The sequence below is a fragment of the Pyricularia pennisetigena genome, assembly GCF_004337985.1.
Source record: "Pyricularia pennisetigena strain Br36 chromosome 7 map unlocalized Pyricularia_pennisetigena_Br36_Scf_8, whole genome shotgun sequence".
NCBI classification, from domain to species: domain Eukaryota; kingdom Fungi; phylum Ascomycota; class Sordariomycetes; order Magnaporthales; family Pyriculariaceae; genus Pyricularia; species Pyricularia pennisetigena.
In genome coordinates, this window is record NW_021940920.1 from 1,773,940 (window position 1) to 1,790,286 (window position 16,347).

General features: G+C 51.5%; 7 protein-coding genes across 7 annotated transcripts; 4 read left to right on the plus strand and 3 right to left on the minus strand.

Annotated features, from left to right (window-relative positions):
• Nucleotides 1-3,271: 3,271 nt before the first annotated feature.
• PpBr36_09604 (uncharacterized protein) lies at nucleotides 3,272-3,782 on the plus strand (the record flags this gene model as incomplete). The annotated part of the gene is made up of 2 exons (XM_029896725.1): nucleotides 3,272-3,344; nucleotides 3,640-3,782. The coding sequence occupies 2 exons, from the start codon at nucleotides 3,272-3,274 to the stop codon at nucleotides 3,780-3,782; spliced, it is 216 nt and encodes a 71-aa protein (XP_029744812.1).
• A 593-nt stretch (nucleotides 3,783-4,375) lies between these two features.
• Nucleotides 4,376-4,719, minus strand: PpBr36_09605 (uncharacterized protein; the record flags this gene model as incomplete). The annotated part of the gene is made up of 2 exons (XM_029896726.1): nucleotides 4,376-4,587; nucleotides 4,665-4,719. The coding sequence occupies 2 exons, from the start codon at nucleotides 4,717-4,719 to the stop codon at nucleotides 4,376-4,378; spliced, it is 267 nt and encodes an 88-aa protein (XP_029744832.1).
• A 572-nt stretch (nucleotides 4,720-5,291) lies between these two features.
• Nucleotides 5,292-6,439, minus strand: PpBr36_09606 (uncharacterized protein; the record flags this gene model as incomplete). The annotated part of the gene is made up of 2 exons (XM_029896727.1): nucleotides 5,292-6,221; nucleotides 6,365-6,439. The coding sequence occupies 2 exons, from the start codon at nucleotides 6,437-6,439 to the stop codon at nucleotides 5,292-5,294; spliced, it is 1,005 nt and encodes a 334-aa protein (XP_029744460.1).
• Nucleotides 6,440-7,716: 1,277 nt separating this feature from the next.
• PpBr36_09607 (uncharacterized protein) lies at nucleotides 7,717-8,438 on the plus strand (the record flags this gene model as incomplete). Its single annotated transcript, XM_029896728.1, has 4 exons — nucleotides 7,717-7,736; nucleotides 7,840-7,915; nucleotides 8,027-8,176; nucleotides 8,247-8,438. 4 exons carry the CDS (start codon nucleotides 7,717-7,719, stop codon nucleotides 8,436-8,438), a joined length of 438 nt encoding a protein of 145 aa, XP_029744459.1.
• A 782-nt stretch (nucleotides 8,439-9,220) lies between these two features.
• PpBr36_09608 (uncharacterized protein) lies at nucleotides 9,221-10,080 on the plus strand (the record flags this gene model as incomplete). The annotated part of the gene is made up of 2 exons (XM_029896729.1): nucleotides 9,221-9,307; nucleotides 9,388-10,080. The coding sequence occupies 2 exons, from the start codon at nucleotides 9,221-9,223 to the stop codon at nucleotides 10,078-10,080; spliced, it is 780 nt and encodes a 259-aa protein (XP_029744472.1).
• A 2,573-nt stretch (nucleotides 10,081-12,653) lies between these two features.
• PpBr36_09609 (uncharacterized protein) lies at nucleotides 12,654-14,789 on the plus strand (the record flags this gene model as incomplete). The annotated part of the gene is made up of 2 exons (XM_029896730.1): nucleotides 12,654-13,890; nucleotides 14,032-14,789. 2 exons carry the CDS (start codon nucleotides 12,654-12,656, stop codon nucleotides 14,787-14,789), a joined length of 1,995 nt encoding a protein of 664 aa, XP_029744519.1.
• Nucleotides 14,790-15,191: 402 nt separating this feature from the next.
• On the minus strand, nucleotides 15,192-15,626 carry PpBr36_09610 (uncharacterized protein; the record flags this gene model as incomplete). Its single annotated transcript, XM_029896731.1, has 1 exon — nucleotides 15,192-15,626. One exon carries the CDS (start codon nucleotides 15,624-15,626, stop codon nucleotides 15,192-15,194), a length of 435 nt encoding a protein of 144 aa, XP_029744772.1.
• Between the last annotated feature and the right edge of the window lie 721 nt (nucleotides 15,627-16,347).

The following is a 16,347-nucleotide window of genomic DNA, read 5'->3' on the forward strand; positions in this document are numbered from 1 at the left end:
CACAGGATCGTATCGTTCGCTTTTACCTATGAGCAATGCAGGTCGGGACGGGTGGCCTGAGCGGTAGATGATAGCTGAGGGAACATCCTTTAGAGGCAATATAGGCCATATCGAGCCCAACACGTCGCAAGGGTTCTCCTGTTGTGATTTATCGTTCGTCTTCTTTCGTTTATCCATGCCGACAGGCTGGAGCAAAAGTCCAGTCCACCTCCACTTTTACCCTTGCGAGGCGGTCGATTTTATGGCATCGGCCAGCTAAGATGTTATCGAATGGGCTAGCTTGCGAATCATTGGGTGTGTCTGGTAACAAAATGAGATATAGTTGCAAATTTGCTTGACATCAAGATACCTATGAACCCAGTGAGTACCCTGCCCACAGCTAACTATTTAAAAGTGTTTTGCTATAGTTTTCTGTTTGGAATAGCAGCAGCCATGGTATTATGAGCCCCACGATTATCGAGCGAATATCTGCTTGAGCTGCCTTAACAAGCCAGTAATAGTAAGGCGTCAATGTAGGCCAGGCTATGATTGAAACTATATAGTTGTGTAGTTCAATATAGTAAATTGCGTCCGCGATCTTTGACCTTCTCCCACTGTCTCGCCTCTTTTTCTTTTTCCCTTTTTGTCTAGAACCTGCAGATGGGCTTAACTTCAATTCACCTACCTGGGTACACTGAGATGCCTCAGTTGTGGCAGAAATAATCTGATCGTGGATACAGGAGATATATGAACGAAGCTCACTGAGGACAAAAGGGAAAGAGAACAAGAAACCCCCACCCCACTACCAGTTATGAAATACCAAGTGGGAAACAAAAAGAAAGAAAAAAAGGCAAAAACCCAAATGGTGGAGTTCCCTTTCAAATCTGGAAACTCCCCGACCAACACACGCTGAGTTGGCCGAGATGAAGACGTCTCTTCCGGTCAGGCTTGAACTGACAACCTCTCGATGTTGCGTTGGTACTTAACAGTCGAACGCGCTAGCCAATTGCGCCACGGAAGATGACAAATCGGATTTGAGATGTGTTCTCGCCCTGTGGAGATAGCTCAAAAGACACCCTGCCAGACCCTGACTAGGTTGCGGTCTTGGAATGGATCAGTCATCAAACAGTGAGTGGCATGGTAATATTTCCCACCCGCCTAGGTAAAAATGCATACATAACAGACACGCTGCTCGGCATAGTAAAAAAACGAAGTGACTCGTGACTCGTGACTATAGGATCGCTCTCCTCACGATACACTTCTCACTGCGCCCAACAATATTAACCCTTTCCTGTCTCGACAATAGCACGTGGATCACGAGGTGGCCGTACAGCTGGGCAAGAAGCCGCCCCGAAGCGAGGACTTGTGGACGGCCTGCACATACAACAACTGGGATGACGACAGTAATATTGTGTTCAAAATGTATTTTATAGCTTTTCTGCCACGGTTGAAGCATGTATTAGCTGGATCGCTCGTCTCAACACTTGTCCGCATGGAAAATGGTGCTTCCACAGACATTTCAACAACTGATACGTCGTCGGTTCAAGAATATGAAACAAAGCCAGTTGTCCTCATTCCCAATCTCAGGAACCAACCCTAAAAAGCTAAAATCGACTAGCATCGGAGAAATCCTAAAGCTCTCATGTTGACGCGAGCACCTTGAATCCCGGAACTGTTCGTTTGACAAGCCACGGAGACAGCCCAAAGGCAACATAGCGAGTTGTTGTAAAACTTGACATGTTCTCTTCCATATTTGGACAAACCCAGCCGGGATCCTATCAACTCCTGCACTCCTACCTAGTAGCTTTGCGCAACATTTGCCGTTGAGGCCGAGAAAAAAGGCCTGACTCGACCACGTATCAAGTTGATTGTCGAATCGTGTCCAAACACAGCTATCATACAGGGAACAACGCTTTGCGTTTGCGCCAGCTTTGGAAGGGGATCCCGAAATACTTCTAAGCCCTGGGACTCAGTCATGATTCTACCGCTGAAATCGACAGGAGGCCGTGACACACCTGGCCCTCTGTGCGGGGGCGCCTTTGTTTGTATTGGCGTTTCCTGTCTGATCTGCAAACCATCCAAAACTATCATTATTGATCGTTTGTCGCCCCTTTCGAGATTTATTTATTTTCCGCAGGCTCAAGACATGCCCATGCTGTCCTAAAAGGGAACAATGATGATGAAACTCTACTTCTCCCCACATTCTTGACGTGCAAATTATCAGCGAAGGATCTAATTCGGCATGTCAGACAGCATTCATCTCAGGCGGTTTTTGACCTCCTCAAGATGGCCCAATCTGGAAGAGGTTCGTGGCAATGGCAGCCACTGCAGTGCTGGTGACGCTGTTTGACAGGTGCACACAGGGGCGGTTTTGGTATCGACAACGGCATAGTCGTCTTTGTTCAGGCCAGCGCGATGGTGGCCCCGGCGAGATTGTGTGGCGCGCAAAAAAGCCGATTGACAAGCAAGGTTGGCCATGCAAAGTTGCTATGCCCTTGCAAGAGACTCTGTGCAAATTGCCCGAAAATGGAAGACTGATTACAAAGGGGCAAGACCCTGCTCGGGTAATTTTGTCAGTCATTCATGATAAACTTTATTTCTTCTGCCCGTCCCGGCAGCCTTTCATCTGATCGCTCCTTGTGAATATTTGAGATGACAGAACGTTCATCCCGGCAAAGACCATGAGATCAGGATTACGTCCGGAGTGGCAGAAATTAACATGCATTTTTTGCCGGTTCAAAAGCGTGTGTTATACATGAAAACCACCTCGTAGGGCCGCGCAGTACATGCCTCTATGGCATACTACCCGAAAGATGCCGAAATAGGACATACTGGTGCCGCGCTGCTGCCATGACAGCTTTGTTTATATTAAGCTTGAAGAATAATAAACGCCTGATCCGAGTCAGGACATCATTTGAAGGATTGATACGATCGCATAGCTAAGTGCCAATTGTTTCATGACGTTCATTGAACGGTTCATCCAGGTGTCCAAAGGCTACAAGAGGTTCTAGATTTGGCTATAAATAACTTCCAGTTCATAGTGACTGCTCATATTGAAACTTGAAAAGTTTCGCGGCCAATAAGGGAAGGCAATGGGTTGACTCACTTGTATTTTTGTATGATTTTACGAGCCTTTTTTCAAAATCATACAGGATATAAACCGAGGAGCAAACGCATCTTCATTTTCCATTTTTCTTGATCCTCAAACGCTTTCAATTTGTCAATTATACTGGCTATAACAGACTCCAAGCGAATCACCAACAACTTCATCAACCCTAAAAAGTCCTTCACCATGCAATTCTCTACCTTTGTCACTCTCTTTGCTGCGGTCGCTGGCGTCATGGCGGAGGGGCGCGGGAAAGGAGGTACGTCTTTGCCATGAATAACAAGCCAAAACTGCACAGCGTCGACTCTGCTCAACTTATCAGCAAAGAGCACTCTCAAACAGCAAGTCGGCGGCAGGGCTACGGAGCTCGGTGCTAACTGATTAATTAGAAGAATGCAACTCCACAGAAGAGTGTCTAAGATTGGAGCCGAATGGAAAGTCGCTGGCGTGCCTGCGTAAGTTTTATATCGTTTTTTTTTTTCGTTGAGAATAACAGGATGACATGACTACAAAAAAAAAAAAAAAAAAAAAAAAAGCTTGCTAACTTCTCGCAGCGGACGAAACCTCGAGCACCAAACTCAGATGCGTTGACAACCAAGCCGATGCGGCGGCGGTGGTGGCGGCAAGGGCAGCAAAAGGCCGAGAAACCCCGACTTCGTTCGTTCCGCTGCCATCCCCAACAAACCAGGAGAATTAAACGGCGGAGGAGCTTAGGTTCATGACAGCGTCTTGGAAATCCCAGAGTTGTAAAAGAGGTGTCGTTGCCACACTGTTGTGTGTTCTAGGTTGAATAATGGCTGGTAGGATGTTGCATCCCCTGTCGGCAGGGTTTCTATAGCGGACACGTATTTTTATCGGCAAAATCCAGACATGATCCAACCGCTCCAAAGTGTCCTTTATACGGCAACATCGCCACTTTGAAGTCCGATAGGTTCAGGGAGCTATGTCTTTTTTTTTTTTTTGGTGCGTCACCTTGTTGACTTTTTGTTGATAAATGATGTCTTGGCTGCCCAGTGCAGTTCGCAGTGGGGGAATAAGAGCGTTCGTATTTATATATTTCTACTGTTTTTGATCTGAAGAACTCTCATCATCTTGTCGGCCAACTGCTTGAAGTCGATGTCTTGGAGGCCGTTAAGAAGTGGTTTGATACTCTGGACCAATCCCACAACTTACAAGGTCTATATTTCCTATTGAATCCAGGAGAGGGCCAATTTGCCCCAAAAAAGCCCCTTGGGATCCAAACCAGCCGCCAGAAGTTGCGATGCGTTTTCCAACAGCGACTTGATCGTTTCAGCTGCTTCTGGTTGTAAGAAGGGGTTTGACTGAGTCAAGCAGCCCCTGGCTGCCCAGCTCGGTGATTGTGTCGATTAGTGGCTTGACCTGCTCAAGAAGCTTTTGCAGATCCAGCTCGCCGAGATTTTCGAGTAAGCCCTTGAGTTGTTTGCCAGTGGTCTCTGTCAGCAACTGCGTGGCATGGCTGAGAATCGACTTGATCAGCTGGACTGTCTTTGCGAAGGAGCGGCTTCAACGCCTCGACGAGACAATAGTGAATTCTCTTTGGTACACTGCAGATACATACGTTTAAGAGGCAGCCAGCCATGCGTACCCGGCCTGCCATGCTGCTTCTTGGTCATTGGGCTCCTCTGAATCCAGATGACTATGCTCCATTCATCTAAAGGCTATGAATCCGTAACAAGACTGGGGAAAAGGTACAAAAGAGGGCTTTCATTCCTAGTTTGCCAGCTGCCCCAGATTTCGTCAGTCTGGGGCAGTCAGATCTCTTTATCTTCTCGTCGTCTTCCGCCTCCTGTAAATCTCTCAATTTTTGTTCGCTATATCCTTGGCGTTCCCTACAATGTTGTAAGATGATGAGCTGTAAAAGGAGCAGATATTTGGTTCGGCCGGGACCTGAAAATGCGACTATGGGTGCCCATTCCGTTTGTCTGTTCTATAGCGCCAAGGCTAATGCATTGAGTGTTTATTTGTCGGAGCAAGCCAAAATCTTCAGCTTGGGGCTCTGACTCAAAGGTCGCCTCCGTGGGTGGGTGCACCAACTTGAATTGAGTAAGAGCTAAGAAGCGATATGCCAGCCAATAACAACCATTCATCCACACTATCGAGACACTAACATGAGAAACAGCAGCTATCATGACAAGAAAAGTAAGCCACACAACAATCCACTAATAAATAGCCACAGCCCTCATCACTAACCCCTCGGCCAATGCCCAGTCCTCTGTATCATCTCCACCGACCTCTTCATGTCCTGCATGTAAAATCTAGCCGGCGTCTGGCGCACCCACATGGGCAGGTAGGGATAGATCAAAGCCGTATAGCCGGCGGTGAAGTGGAAAAGCGCATTTCCGAGCGGGGACGGCGTGAGGCCGTACTCGCGCTGCAGCCGCTCGGGCAGCCACTGGGCCGTGAACAGGCGGCCGGCCGGCAGCACCGGCCACAACCAGACGGGGATGTGCCTGGGCCAGAGGAGATCGGCGGCCAGGCTGCGGGCCCAGTCGGTGACGTGGAGGGTGTCGATGTTGTGCTGCCAGTAGCGCCAGAACTCGTCCAGGGTGGCCGGCCACATGTCGGGCGGCATGCGGAGCGACGTGCCGTAGACGCCGGCCTCGCGGAACCACCGCTCCTGCAGCGGCCGCGACACCTTGCCGAAGAAGGTCTCGTGCACCGTGATGAGCGAGACCAGCAGCGTCGCGGCCGTCCACTTGTGCAGCTCCGGGTCGTCGGCGTCGTACCCGGCGCCCTTGACGCTGGCGTGCCGGCGGTGGATCACGCCAAAGATGGCTTCTTTTTCTTCCTGCGTCCCGTGGATGGCCGCGAAGAGGAAGCGCGACGTCGTCTGCAGCCGGTTCACGACGCGCCCGGCAAAGTTGGAGTGCTTGAAGGCGCCCTCGGCCAGGGCGGGATGCGCGAACTGGCACAGGATGGCAAACTGCCCGCCCACCAAGTAGATGGCGTCCTGTGCCATCTTGCGCAGCTCGACGGGCTCTTGGATCGTGTCAAATATGTGCGGTTTTTTCAATGATGATCCTGACGCTGCTGGGGGATGAATGGCCCCGTTGACGTCTGGTAGGTCGTCCGCGGTGGATGCCATGCTGAACGAAGATGATTCTAGTCCGGAATTCTTTAGGGTTGAATAAAGGCAACAGCTTCCTACAAGGTGTAATAGTGTTCAGGACAGGAAGCCCGTGAACCAAGTAGCATAAAATACCAGTGGCACGATCAGATAATCTGTTGAAGTAGGCGTGTTTGTCTAGTAGTAGTCACTAATAACCCACAAGCCTCACTGCTCAAGTTGGACAGGCTGTCGATGCTATCGCTAGTCGGCGTGGGGGCCGACATGTTGGTTTGAGGCGTATATTCACATCCACTTTTGCGCCCCCCACCAAAGACGAGCTACTTTTCCGACCGAAGAGCCACTAAGGCCTTTTAAATCATGCCATTCCATTCTACCCCGAGAGTCACGCGATGAGTCAGGAACGAGAAAAAAAGCTCAAGTTTATAACATCATGGGGGGAGATAAACCTCGGCTAGCTTTTGTCAAGGTAAGCCTGCATATAGTCCATCCCCAAAGCTGGACTTGTTGTTGGTGTTGGTGTTGTCGTTGGTGAGGAGATGCTTGGTACAAGAAAAAATGAAAATAAAAATAAAAATAAAAACATGCCTCGAACCTCCGTCACAAACACAGCAATCTGCTCAGTCTTCCATACATAACCACTAAAGCAGTGATTGCCTAGAACTTGATCACTCGATTACAGAATGCAGTTAGCTGCATGGTACCTACCTAGTTATGCATGCCAAGCTGTCAAAAAGTCAAAAAGCAACGGCTGAGCTGCCAGCACACACGCCAATCTGTCCCCGCTCTACTCTTGTCTTCCCCACGAGGCGTGGCAGGTCCGGTTACCATTCCGAACTTGGCTATCTACCAATGGGAACAATAGCATGTGGATGTGGATGATTAGTAGATAGCTAGTTAAAAGTTTTAGTTCCCAGTGCAGACTGCATGCAACACAGCAACGACTCCCAACCTGGTCTCGCCCTCGTGACTGCCAAGACTGTCAGCCGAGGCTTGAGATACGAGCGGGGAATCCCCCATGAGGGAGCAGTCCTCTTATCATGAGACGCTGTCCAGGTCGAGAAAGGCGGAAGGGATATGCCACACCCTTTGGCCATATCAAGGCTAGATACTGAAAAAAGGTCATGCGGGGTGCGCAAGTTATCAAGCTTGATGCGACGGCTGCGCTGTGTACTGCGGACTGGCGTGAAGTGCATTGTGGATCAGATCGCTATATAGTGGGCGAGAGACGATCCCTTGCATGAGCTTGAACCAAGTGTGAAATTAACAATGCCTTTGACCTATATTCTTGTATTTCAGCTAGTTATTGTCAAGTGTTTGATTAGCTCGCCACCATGCTGATCATGTTGAGTTTATCCGTTAGCTCGGATATGGCCATCTTTGTTGCCGCTGCTAGCTGCTGAGGTATTCTTCAGGCTTCCCGATGGGCCTTGATCAAGCAAGTCTGTTTTATCTTTTGATCTGTCTTCAATCTTTTACCTCGTTCGTACAAATTCAGACACTCAATCTCGGCCATCTCTTTGTGATCATCGAGACTGAAACCATGACTTCGTTCTTCAAGGGGTTAGTTCTCTAGTTACGGCGCCGACCACAGCTCGAATGGCACAAAAAAAAAAAAAAAAAAAAAAAAAAAAAAAAAAAAAAAAACCTGATACCGCTCCCGCAGCAACAACCCCCAATCTAGTCCGTGCGAAACCAGGAGGCCACCGGACACTGACAGCCTGCACAGCAATGATCCTCTAGTCCGTCATGAATTCAGAGCGGCCGAGAAGAGAGGGCAAGGGGAAGGGCTCACCAAGAGACAGAAGCTCAAGCGGCATTGGCAGCGTTTTTGGGCATTTTACGCATTGTAGCTTTACAACCCCAACACGACAGCCTTCTCGCTCTTTATGGCCGTCGGCCTGCCCCAGCAACACCTGGACGGACCAAACGACATCGACGCACCCGAGAGCATCTTGCGCATATCCAGCAAGATGAAGCTGACAAACTGGCTATGCTTCGTGGTGCGCGACTCGATCGTCGAGCTATCCCTGCGCGGCGACTCGCACATCACTCAACCTCGGCGCCATCAAGTCGTCAGTGCACCTGATGGACGGCATTGTCGACAAGCTCAATGCGTCGCGCGTCGTCGACAGGTCGAATTCTACAGCCGACACCGTCGCCATCCCGCGCAATCTGCTCAAGCGCGTACAGCACGAGCTGACCACTACGGCGCTCAAGTCAGTCGTGAGGGACTTGACGAGCGGGAGGAGTACGACGCTGTGAAACCCCGACGCAGTAAACGTCTTGGTAAAATGGCAAGAATCCGCGATGCACAATTGCTCCGGATGCGACCAGACCCCCCCGTAACAGTCGTCATGCATTGCCCCGACACCCGTATTTGTCAGCTTGGGATCACTGCCGTAAATACGGCGACGCACTGTCAATTTTAGCGTCTGGTGTCCCCTCCGGCCGGTCAGTTAGACCCCTGTTGCAGGCACCGAACTACGGATATAAGCGGGGATTACTTGTGTAAAGACCATCAGGTCCCGCCGGCCGATGGCTCCGGCAAGACAAGAGTTATTGTAGTTTCCACTTCATGACAAAAACCCGAGGGGCAGCAATTTTGTCTCTAATGCCGTCCCGTTTGCTTCATACCAAACCTCGGAGAATTCGACTGCTTAATCCCGTTAATATCGCAGCTTTGGGCTTTTGGTGAACCTGATGGCGCCATTTCAAACATTCCATTTTCGGTTTAATCTCCGTGCCAACACGTTGCATTCTGGCGCCAATGCAAACAACATTTGTAATCCTCAGATTGGTAAGCGTAGGAAGGATTCAGGCATCAATGTAGGGAGGTAGGTACTTTGCTATAAGTAGTCCAGCATCTTGAATACTATTTTTTTTTTCTTTTTGCAAGTCCGCATCGAATAGACTTCCAGCTCATTAACACATATCCAGCTTCTCTTATATACCTTTCCTCTCGTGAACCAACAAAAAAAAACCCCCCATCCCGTCAGCACTAGTGCGCACCAGCAACCTTGCTTCTAACCTCAAACATCCACAACATGGCACCCACCACCGTTCTGATTACCGGAGCCAACCGCGGCCTTGGCAAGGGCCTCATCGAGCTTTACCTCTCCAAGCCCAACCATGTAAGCTGCCTTGTCCCACTCGCGGAGCCCCGACTCCCCCTTGCTGACATGCAGACCCACGCGCTCCAAAAACAAAACAGATCGTCGTGGCCGCTGTCCGCGACCCATCGCACTCCACCTCCCAAGCCCTATCCTCCATCGCCAAGGCGGATGACAGCAAACTGGTACTGGTCAAGTACGACGCGGGCATCGAGCAGGATGCGTACGACGTGGTGGAAAGCCTGCAAAAGTCGCACGGCGTCGACAAGCTCGACGTGGTGGTGGCCAACGCGGCCATCGCCAAGGGGTTCGTAAAGGTCAAGGACGCGACGCGGGCCGACGCCCTGGAGCACATCACCGTCAACGTCCTGGGCGTGCTGTCGCTGTTCCAAGCGACCAGGCCGCTGCTCGAGAAGGCGGCGGCGGCGGCCGCGGCGGCATCTTCCTCCGCGGACGAGAAGCCCATCTTCGCCATCATCGGCACCATCGCCGGCAGCCTGGGCGACCAGCCCAACATGCCCAACGCCATCTACGGCGCCTCGAAGTCCATGGTGCACTGGTACGGCAAGCGTCTGCACCTCGAGGAGGAGTGGCTCACCAGCTTGGTCATCCACCCGGGCTGGGTGCAGACCGACATGGGCAACTTTGGCGCTCAGTTCATGGGCGTCACCGAGGCGCCTGTCACCATCGACGACTCGGTCAATGGCATGTTTGCCATCCTGACCGACAAGGAGGCCAGGGACAAGTGGGGTGGCAAGCTGGTTGTGTACGACCAGAGTGTCCTTGCTTGGTAGAGCGGCCCTGAAATTAGACGCCGGCTGGGGTTCGGTGATGCACGTGTGCTTTGTGTGGCGTGGAGTCTCAAGGTGCTTGCTTGTGCTGAAGTTGGTTGTTTTTCTCTCTTTCTTTTTTTTAGCGAGGCAATTGATATTTACTGAGATTTGAATTTTATGCAACTAACAAGCGAGGGTATTACCATGAGTATCACTATGAACGTTGCCAACACTTGTGTTGTTCCTTGGCTATCATCCGTATGCCACGTTGTCAGTCCGGACTCCGGCGTATGCTTTTCATTTTCGCCTTGTTGCTGTTTTTGGCTAGAAACTGTCGCACGAGGGTGGAACAAACGTCGAATTTTCTATTCAAGCGGATGTATCTGACCAAGGTGATGCGATTTTCTGCCATTGTGTTACGGAACAACCCAACCTTGAGTCGTCTGCTTTGAGGCACCAACGGTTGCAATATATATATATATATATATATATATATATACCGCATGTCTACAGCATGAAATTCATGTTCTTGACTTCAAATGACACAGACCAAAAAACTCAAGCCAAATCCTTCTTGTATATTCTAATCCTACGACAATTTTAAGTTTTAACTTTCCGCTGTCCGACCGTGAGCTAACAAGCAGCACTGATTTAACAAAGGAACACCGTCAGCCTGGCGAGTGATGCATTGTCAGCAGACTCCTCGGCTCTGAACTTGCCAGCTCGTTGATGGCCCGATCAAAGGCTGGGAAAGTTATTGGCGCCCGACTGCAATCTGGACTAGTCATTTTACGTGATTGGTCTTGCAATGTCTGATGCAACATCTTTCATTATCGCAACGAGCCTCGACCGACTCAAGCTACAGCAGCATTCTAAGTGGGCAAGCGAAGAAAAGCAACAGTCCATGTCAGCACCGGCGAATTTATATCCCGATCATCCTTTGACATGGGCCTACCAGTTGTCGTGATCGAGCTGGACCAGAAAACTACGGAGAAATCGAGGGACCCTTTGATTCTTTTCAGCCTCACCCCCGAACTCCCGAGCGGTGGGGTCAGGATCCTCGGGCCTTGATGCTTCTGGAAGGTCCCCAGTGGCCAAAGAACTCGGCAGCTCGGGCGCGGTAACCAATGGGGGCTACGATCAGCCTCCGCGACCCATTACTCCCTATGAAGCGCCACCTCAGCCTCTGAGGTGCCATTGCAGATGAGAAATGCTACCGAATGTTCGGTCCACATGAACGGGGTGCGAGGCTAGGGAGAGATAAAGGAGAGGTGCAACCGAAAGTGGTGTCAATGCCAGCTCACAGACAGCCAGGGGCGTGGACACAGCGATGGACCTCTGCCGCCCGGTTGGTTGTCTCTTGCGGAACGATCGAGTGGTCCATAAAAATGCTCCATCATCGTGCATCGTTGCATAAGGCGAAAGCCCAGCTACGACTAGACGAGATTAGCGAGCAGTAGCAGCGTCGGTACCTTCTCAGGGGCATTCATCTTGGCCTGCAAATCAAGCATCTAGACTCCCTACTCGGGAGAAACGAGGTTTATAGCGTTGCCTGACGACCACGACAGAAAGCATTCCGTGACCAACACTCTAGTCGTTGACTGCATTTTCAGTCGACAAAGATACGATACGCTTGACCTTGCATGTGCTCAACGGCCGGCAGGCAGGACAATTTACTTGGATGAATACGTTTGTTTTACCTAAAACGAAGGTGTTGGAAAATGGTTTGGCCGTGACGATATTAGCCGAAAATCAATACGCGAATCGCCCAATCCCGACTCGAACGGTTGCCAAATGTCCTGGCAAGTTAAATTGCGTCACTCAGGAGCAAACAAACAGGTACCCCTTATCTCAAAGCTGGACCAAAGATACGTGAAGCGTTGCTAACCATTAAATTACCCACAGACACTGAAAAAAAAAAAAAAAAAAAAAAAAAAAAAAAAACCCTCACTGGCTTACTCGCAGGCTATATCCGAGCCATCAACAAGAAAGAACTTCGGCTTCTTATCTTGGAGCATGCAGCGCATGATGGCAGTTCTAGTCGTATTTCCAGTGATCGTGGAGGCAGCCCCATTCAATATTGCGACTCTGATCCCGAAGGAAGCAAATTGGGCCGAGGTGGTGGTGCTGCGTCGCATGTCGATATAATCCATCGGTGCAACACGTGAGTTACATTGGCGGCTGTAAACGAGATTATCAAAGTCGCAGTTGCTACCAGGGAACACGCGTCGATGCTTTGGCCGGGATGTGGCCTGCACGAGCAAAGGTGGGCGCTCACAGGGGCTTTGGCCCCGAGGTTGCAGCCGAACCTCATGATTGCGGGCCCCATCGAGCCCCCAGACTCGGCGAGAAAGCTTGACAGGCCGAATTCCGAGAAACCAATCGATTGGGGGGGAGCAGTGAACATAAGAATAAGAACATGGTCTTGCCAAGCCATGTGGGAATGTTTGCTTGTTCGGAGCAGGCCGCCGTCCATCTGTTGGTGTATCCCCTCCCCCTCCCAAGTCTTTTACTGCCAAGCCTCGAGCCCCTGGGTTACCGTAGCTGAAGATTAGGTTCCGAAGCTTTACTGCTACCCATTGCACCGCCCAACCATGAGGTTCTCAAGCCTGTTCAACGCGCTTGGGGCGCTTACTGTCCTGCCGGTGCTTTCGGCCGCCCTCACCGTTGGCGATGTCATGAGCCAGTCGCTAGCTCATTTCGGCGAGCGCGAGCTCGAAAGGAGGACCAGCATAGGCGACATCATCAAGGACATCGAGAACAAGGCCACGTGTGGCGCCTGCAACTCCCTCCTCCTCGTCCTCCAGGCGCTTGCTCACACGGGCAACGACAACTTCACCAAAGTCATCACGGCCGTGTGCCAGAGTCTCAAGGTCCAGGACAGCGACGTCTGTGCCGGAGCCATCGGTCTCGAAGGCCCCATCCTGGCACACGACCTTCGCACCATGACGGTCGGGACCAAAACGTCAGACCTCTTCTGCCTCACCGTCTTTGGGCTCTGCCAATGGCCCGACATCGACACCAAGAACGCACCCAAGCTGTCGGCCAAGCCGGCCGGGGTCTCCCGCCCCGGCACGAGCGGCCGTGCTCCGCTCAAGGTCGTGCACATCAGCGACATCCACATCGACCTGAGCTACGAGCAGGGGGCGAGCTGGAACTGCACCAAGAACATCTGCTGCCGCCCCTACACGGCGGCGGACGAGCCCGGCCAGAACGACACGCCGGCGGGCAAGTTTGGCGACGTGCACTGCGACACGCCCGTCACGCTGGAGGAGAGCATGTACACGGCCATCGAGACGCTCGTGCCGGACCGCAACTTCACCATCTTCACGGGCGACGCCGTCGAGGGCGCGGTGTGGCTCGTCAGCCAGACCGAGGTGACCAACGACCTGAACGACGCCTTTGGTCGCATGCGCAGCCTCGGGACCGTCTATCCCGTCACCGGCAACCACGACGTCGCTCCGGTCAACTCGTTCCCCCCGAGCGCGGTCGACACCGACATGTCCTCGCAGTGGGCGTACGACACCATGAGCACCGGCTGGCAGGGCTGGATCGGGTCCAAGGCCGCAGCCGAGGTCTCGACCAACCACGGCAGCTACTCGGTCCTGGACAAGGCGTCAGGCGTGCGCATCATCAGCCTCAACACCAACTTCTGGTACAAGCAGAACTTTTGGATGTACGAGAAGAACTGGGAGAGCGACCCGAGCGGCATGTTTGCCTGGCTCGTCAGCGAGCTGGACAAGGCCGAGGCTGCCAAGGAGAGGGTTTGGGTTCTGGGCCACATGCCCATGGGCTCTGGGGATACCTTTCGCGACTCGTCGTATTACTTTGGTACGTTTGTTTGATGCTTAGTACTGTCTAATTCGGTTCAGGCGGTTGGGATGGCACACAGTTGATCCCCTTGAGGCTTGACCTGAAGGGAAAAAAAAAAAGAAAGAAAAAAAAAATATACTAACGCACCATATATTTCAGACCAAATCATCCAGCGATACGACGCCACCATCGCCGCCACCTTCTACGGCCACACCCACAAGGACCAGTTCGAGATCGCCTACAGCGACTACAACTCCAAGTCGGCCTCGACGGCAACCATGGTGTCCTACGTCGCGCCGGCGCTGACCCCTACGTCGGGCCACCCGACGTTCCGCGTCTACGACGTGGACCCCGTCACGCTCGCGGTGCTCGACTACACCGTCTACTACACGGACCTCAACGCGCCAAGCTACCAGACGAACCCGGTCTGGCAGAAGCTGTACTCGGTCAAGGAGGCCTACGGGCCGCTGGTGGGCGTGACGGACCCCGCGGCGGAGCTGACGCCCGGGTTCTGGCACGACCTCACGACCGTCTTCGAGACGGACGACGCCGTGTTCCAGACCTACCGGGCCCGCAAGACGCGCGGCTACGACGCCTCGTTCTGCGACGCCGACTGCAAGGCCGCCGAGATCTGCCAGATGCGCGCCGCCGACGCCCAGCACAACTGCATCACCGTCAAGCCCGGCGTCCACTTCAAGAGGGACGAGGGCGCCGCCGCCGCCGCCGCCGCCGCCAACGACGACGGCCACGGCCACGTTGGCGAGTGCGACGGCAGCAAGGCCGCGCCCATCCTCAACACGATATCGACTTCCACCGACGGCTTGGAGGCCCTCGAGAGCGTCTTGGTGGAGGTCTTGGGCCCGGCCTTTTTGGAACAGCAGGTTCCTGATTTGAATGCGACGTCTGCTTCGCATTAGCCAGTGTGTATATAACTACTGTAGTAGTTGCTTAATCAATAAAAAAAAAATACCCTGTATATTTTCCGAAAGCATTGGTGCAGCAACCGTTGCGTTTGGGCCCATCTTGGCGGCGTGATTTGGCATTCTCTGGCAATTTTTGTAATTCAAATCAAGTACGGAATTGTGGCTCAATCACCAAAGAAAGGAGAAATGCAGCTAAACCAACGGCAAGATTTCCCTTGCTTTGATTCACACTTGGGATTGCGAGCTGGCCAGTCTCTATTTTGTCTATGTATCTGTCTAGTGTTTAGTTTCTATTGTCTAATCTGCATCATCTGTACGCTTCCGTATGCCCTCCCCAATTCAATTGCCTCCTATCGGCTCCACGAGGTCAGTCATCCCTCGGAAAACCCTTAATAATTAGGCGTTCGAATGCTTGCGATGTATATTCGGTAGCCGCTGGAGTCTTCTCCCACTTGATGTTGCTGCGTTGTCGACCAAACCTCCATGTTCCTCCTCGCTCGCGTGTTGCAGGCCTTTGAGCTGTTGATCCTTGTAAATCTTGACGTGCTTTGAGTTGAGTATATGGCCTCGCTCTTTTGCATGTGCCTTCGCCATCGTCAAGCCGTTGAAAGCTTCGGTGCAAGTTTCGCACTGAACAAGAGGACCATACTTTTTCTCCTCGGCAGTCAAGCCACGCGCTTCGATGGTCGACCGACCATGGCGCGCGGCTCCCAAGCCTCCGATCACATCAACGTTGTTGGGGGCCTGGGCTGCGGGAACGGATGGCATGGGGGCAGCAGTGACTCCCATGCTGGCCAGGGCCCAGATCTGAAGAAGCTGTGAAAACTGCATTTCGGACAAAATATATAAGCGAGATTTGAAAATAAATGAGTGAATCGCAGGAAAGCAAAGGGATAGTTGAGAAAGGTTGAGCAGCTTAGATGGGGATGAGTTTCTTGGCAAATGATAACAGTCGGGAGACCATCCATTTTATATTCGGCAAACCAACCAAGGTTTGAAAAACATAATTTCCAACATGCAAGCCAATCAAGCCTTCATCCCATTGTTGATAATTTTGGCAGAAAACTCAATTCTAGTTATTATTTTTAGACCAAAGTGCATTAATTCAATTTGATCGTTCCTCTGCACCCTGTATTCTTGGCTTAAGGGACGTGGGTACCACGTCAATCTGTACCAGAAGCACAACATTCTCCCATGAATATGATCTTGCATGATGATGCTGACCGACCGTACAACCGGGATATTACAGTAATGCTTGACACTACTCCTAGCTATGCAAGCCTATGCGGAGAAGCGATGCACACCGAAAAGAATCAATTTGATTTTCAAGTCACCGAATCGTCGCAAACACATCCTTGTAAGTGCCTATTCTATAATTGTCAAAAGCTATGATCAACATCGGGTCCTTGGTATTTACATTTGTTCTTATTCTCGTCAGACTTCAGAGCGAGCTGTATTGAACCAGAACAAGTGCGACGGGTGCTTGAGCGAGATATGGTTGAGCGATGGTGTGAAAAAAAAAAAAAAAAAAAAAAAAAAAAAAAAAAAAAAA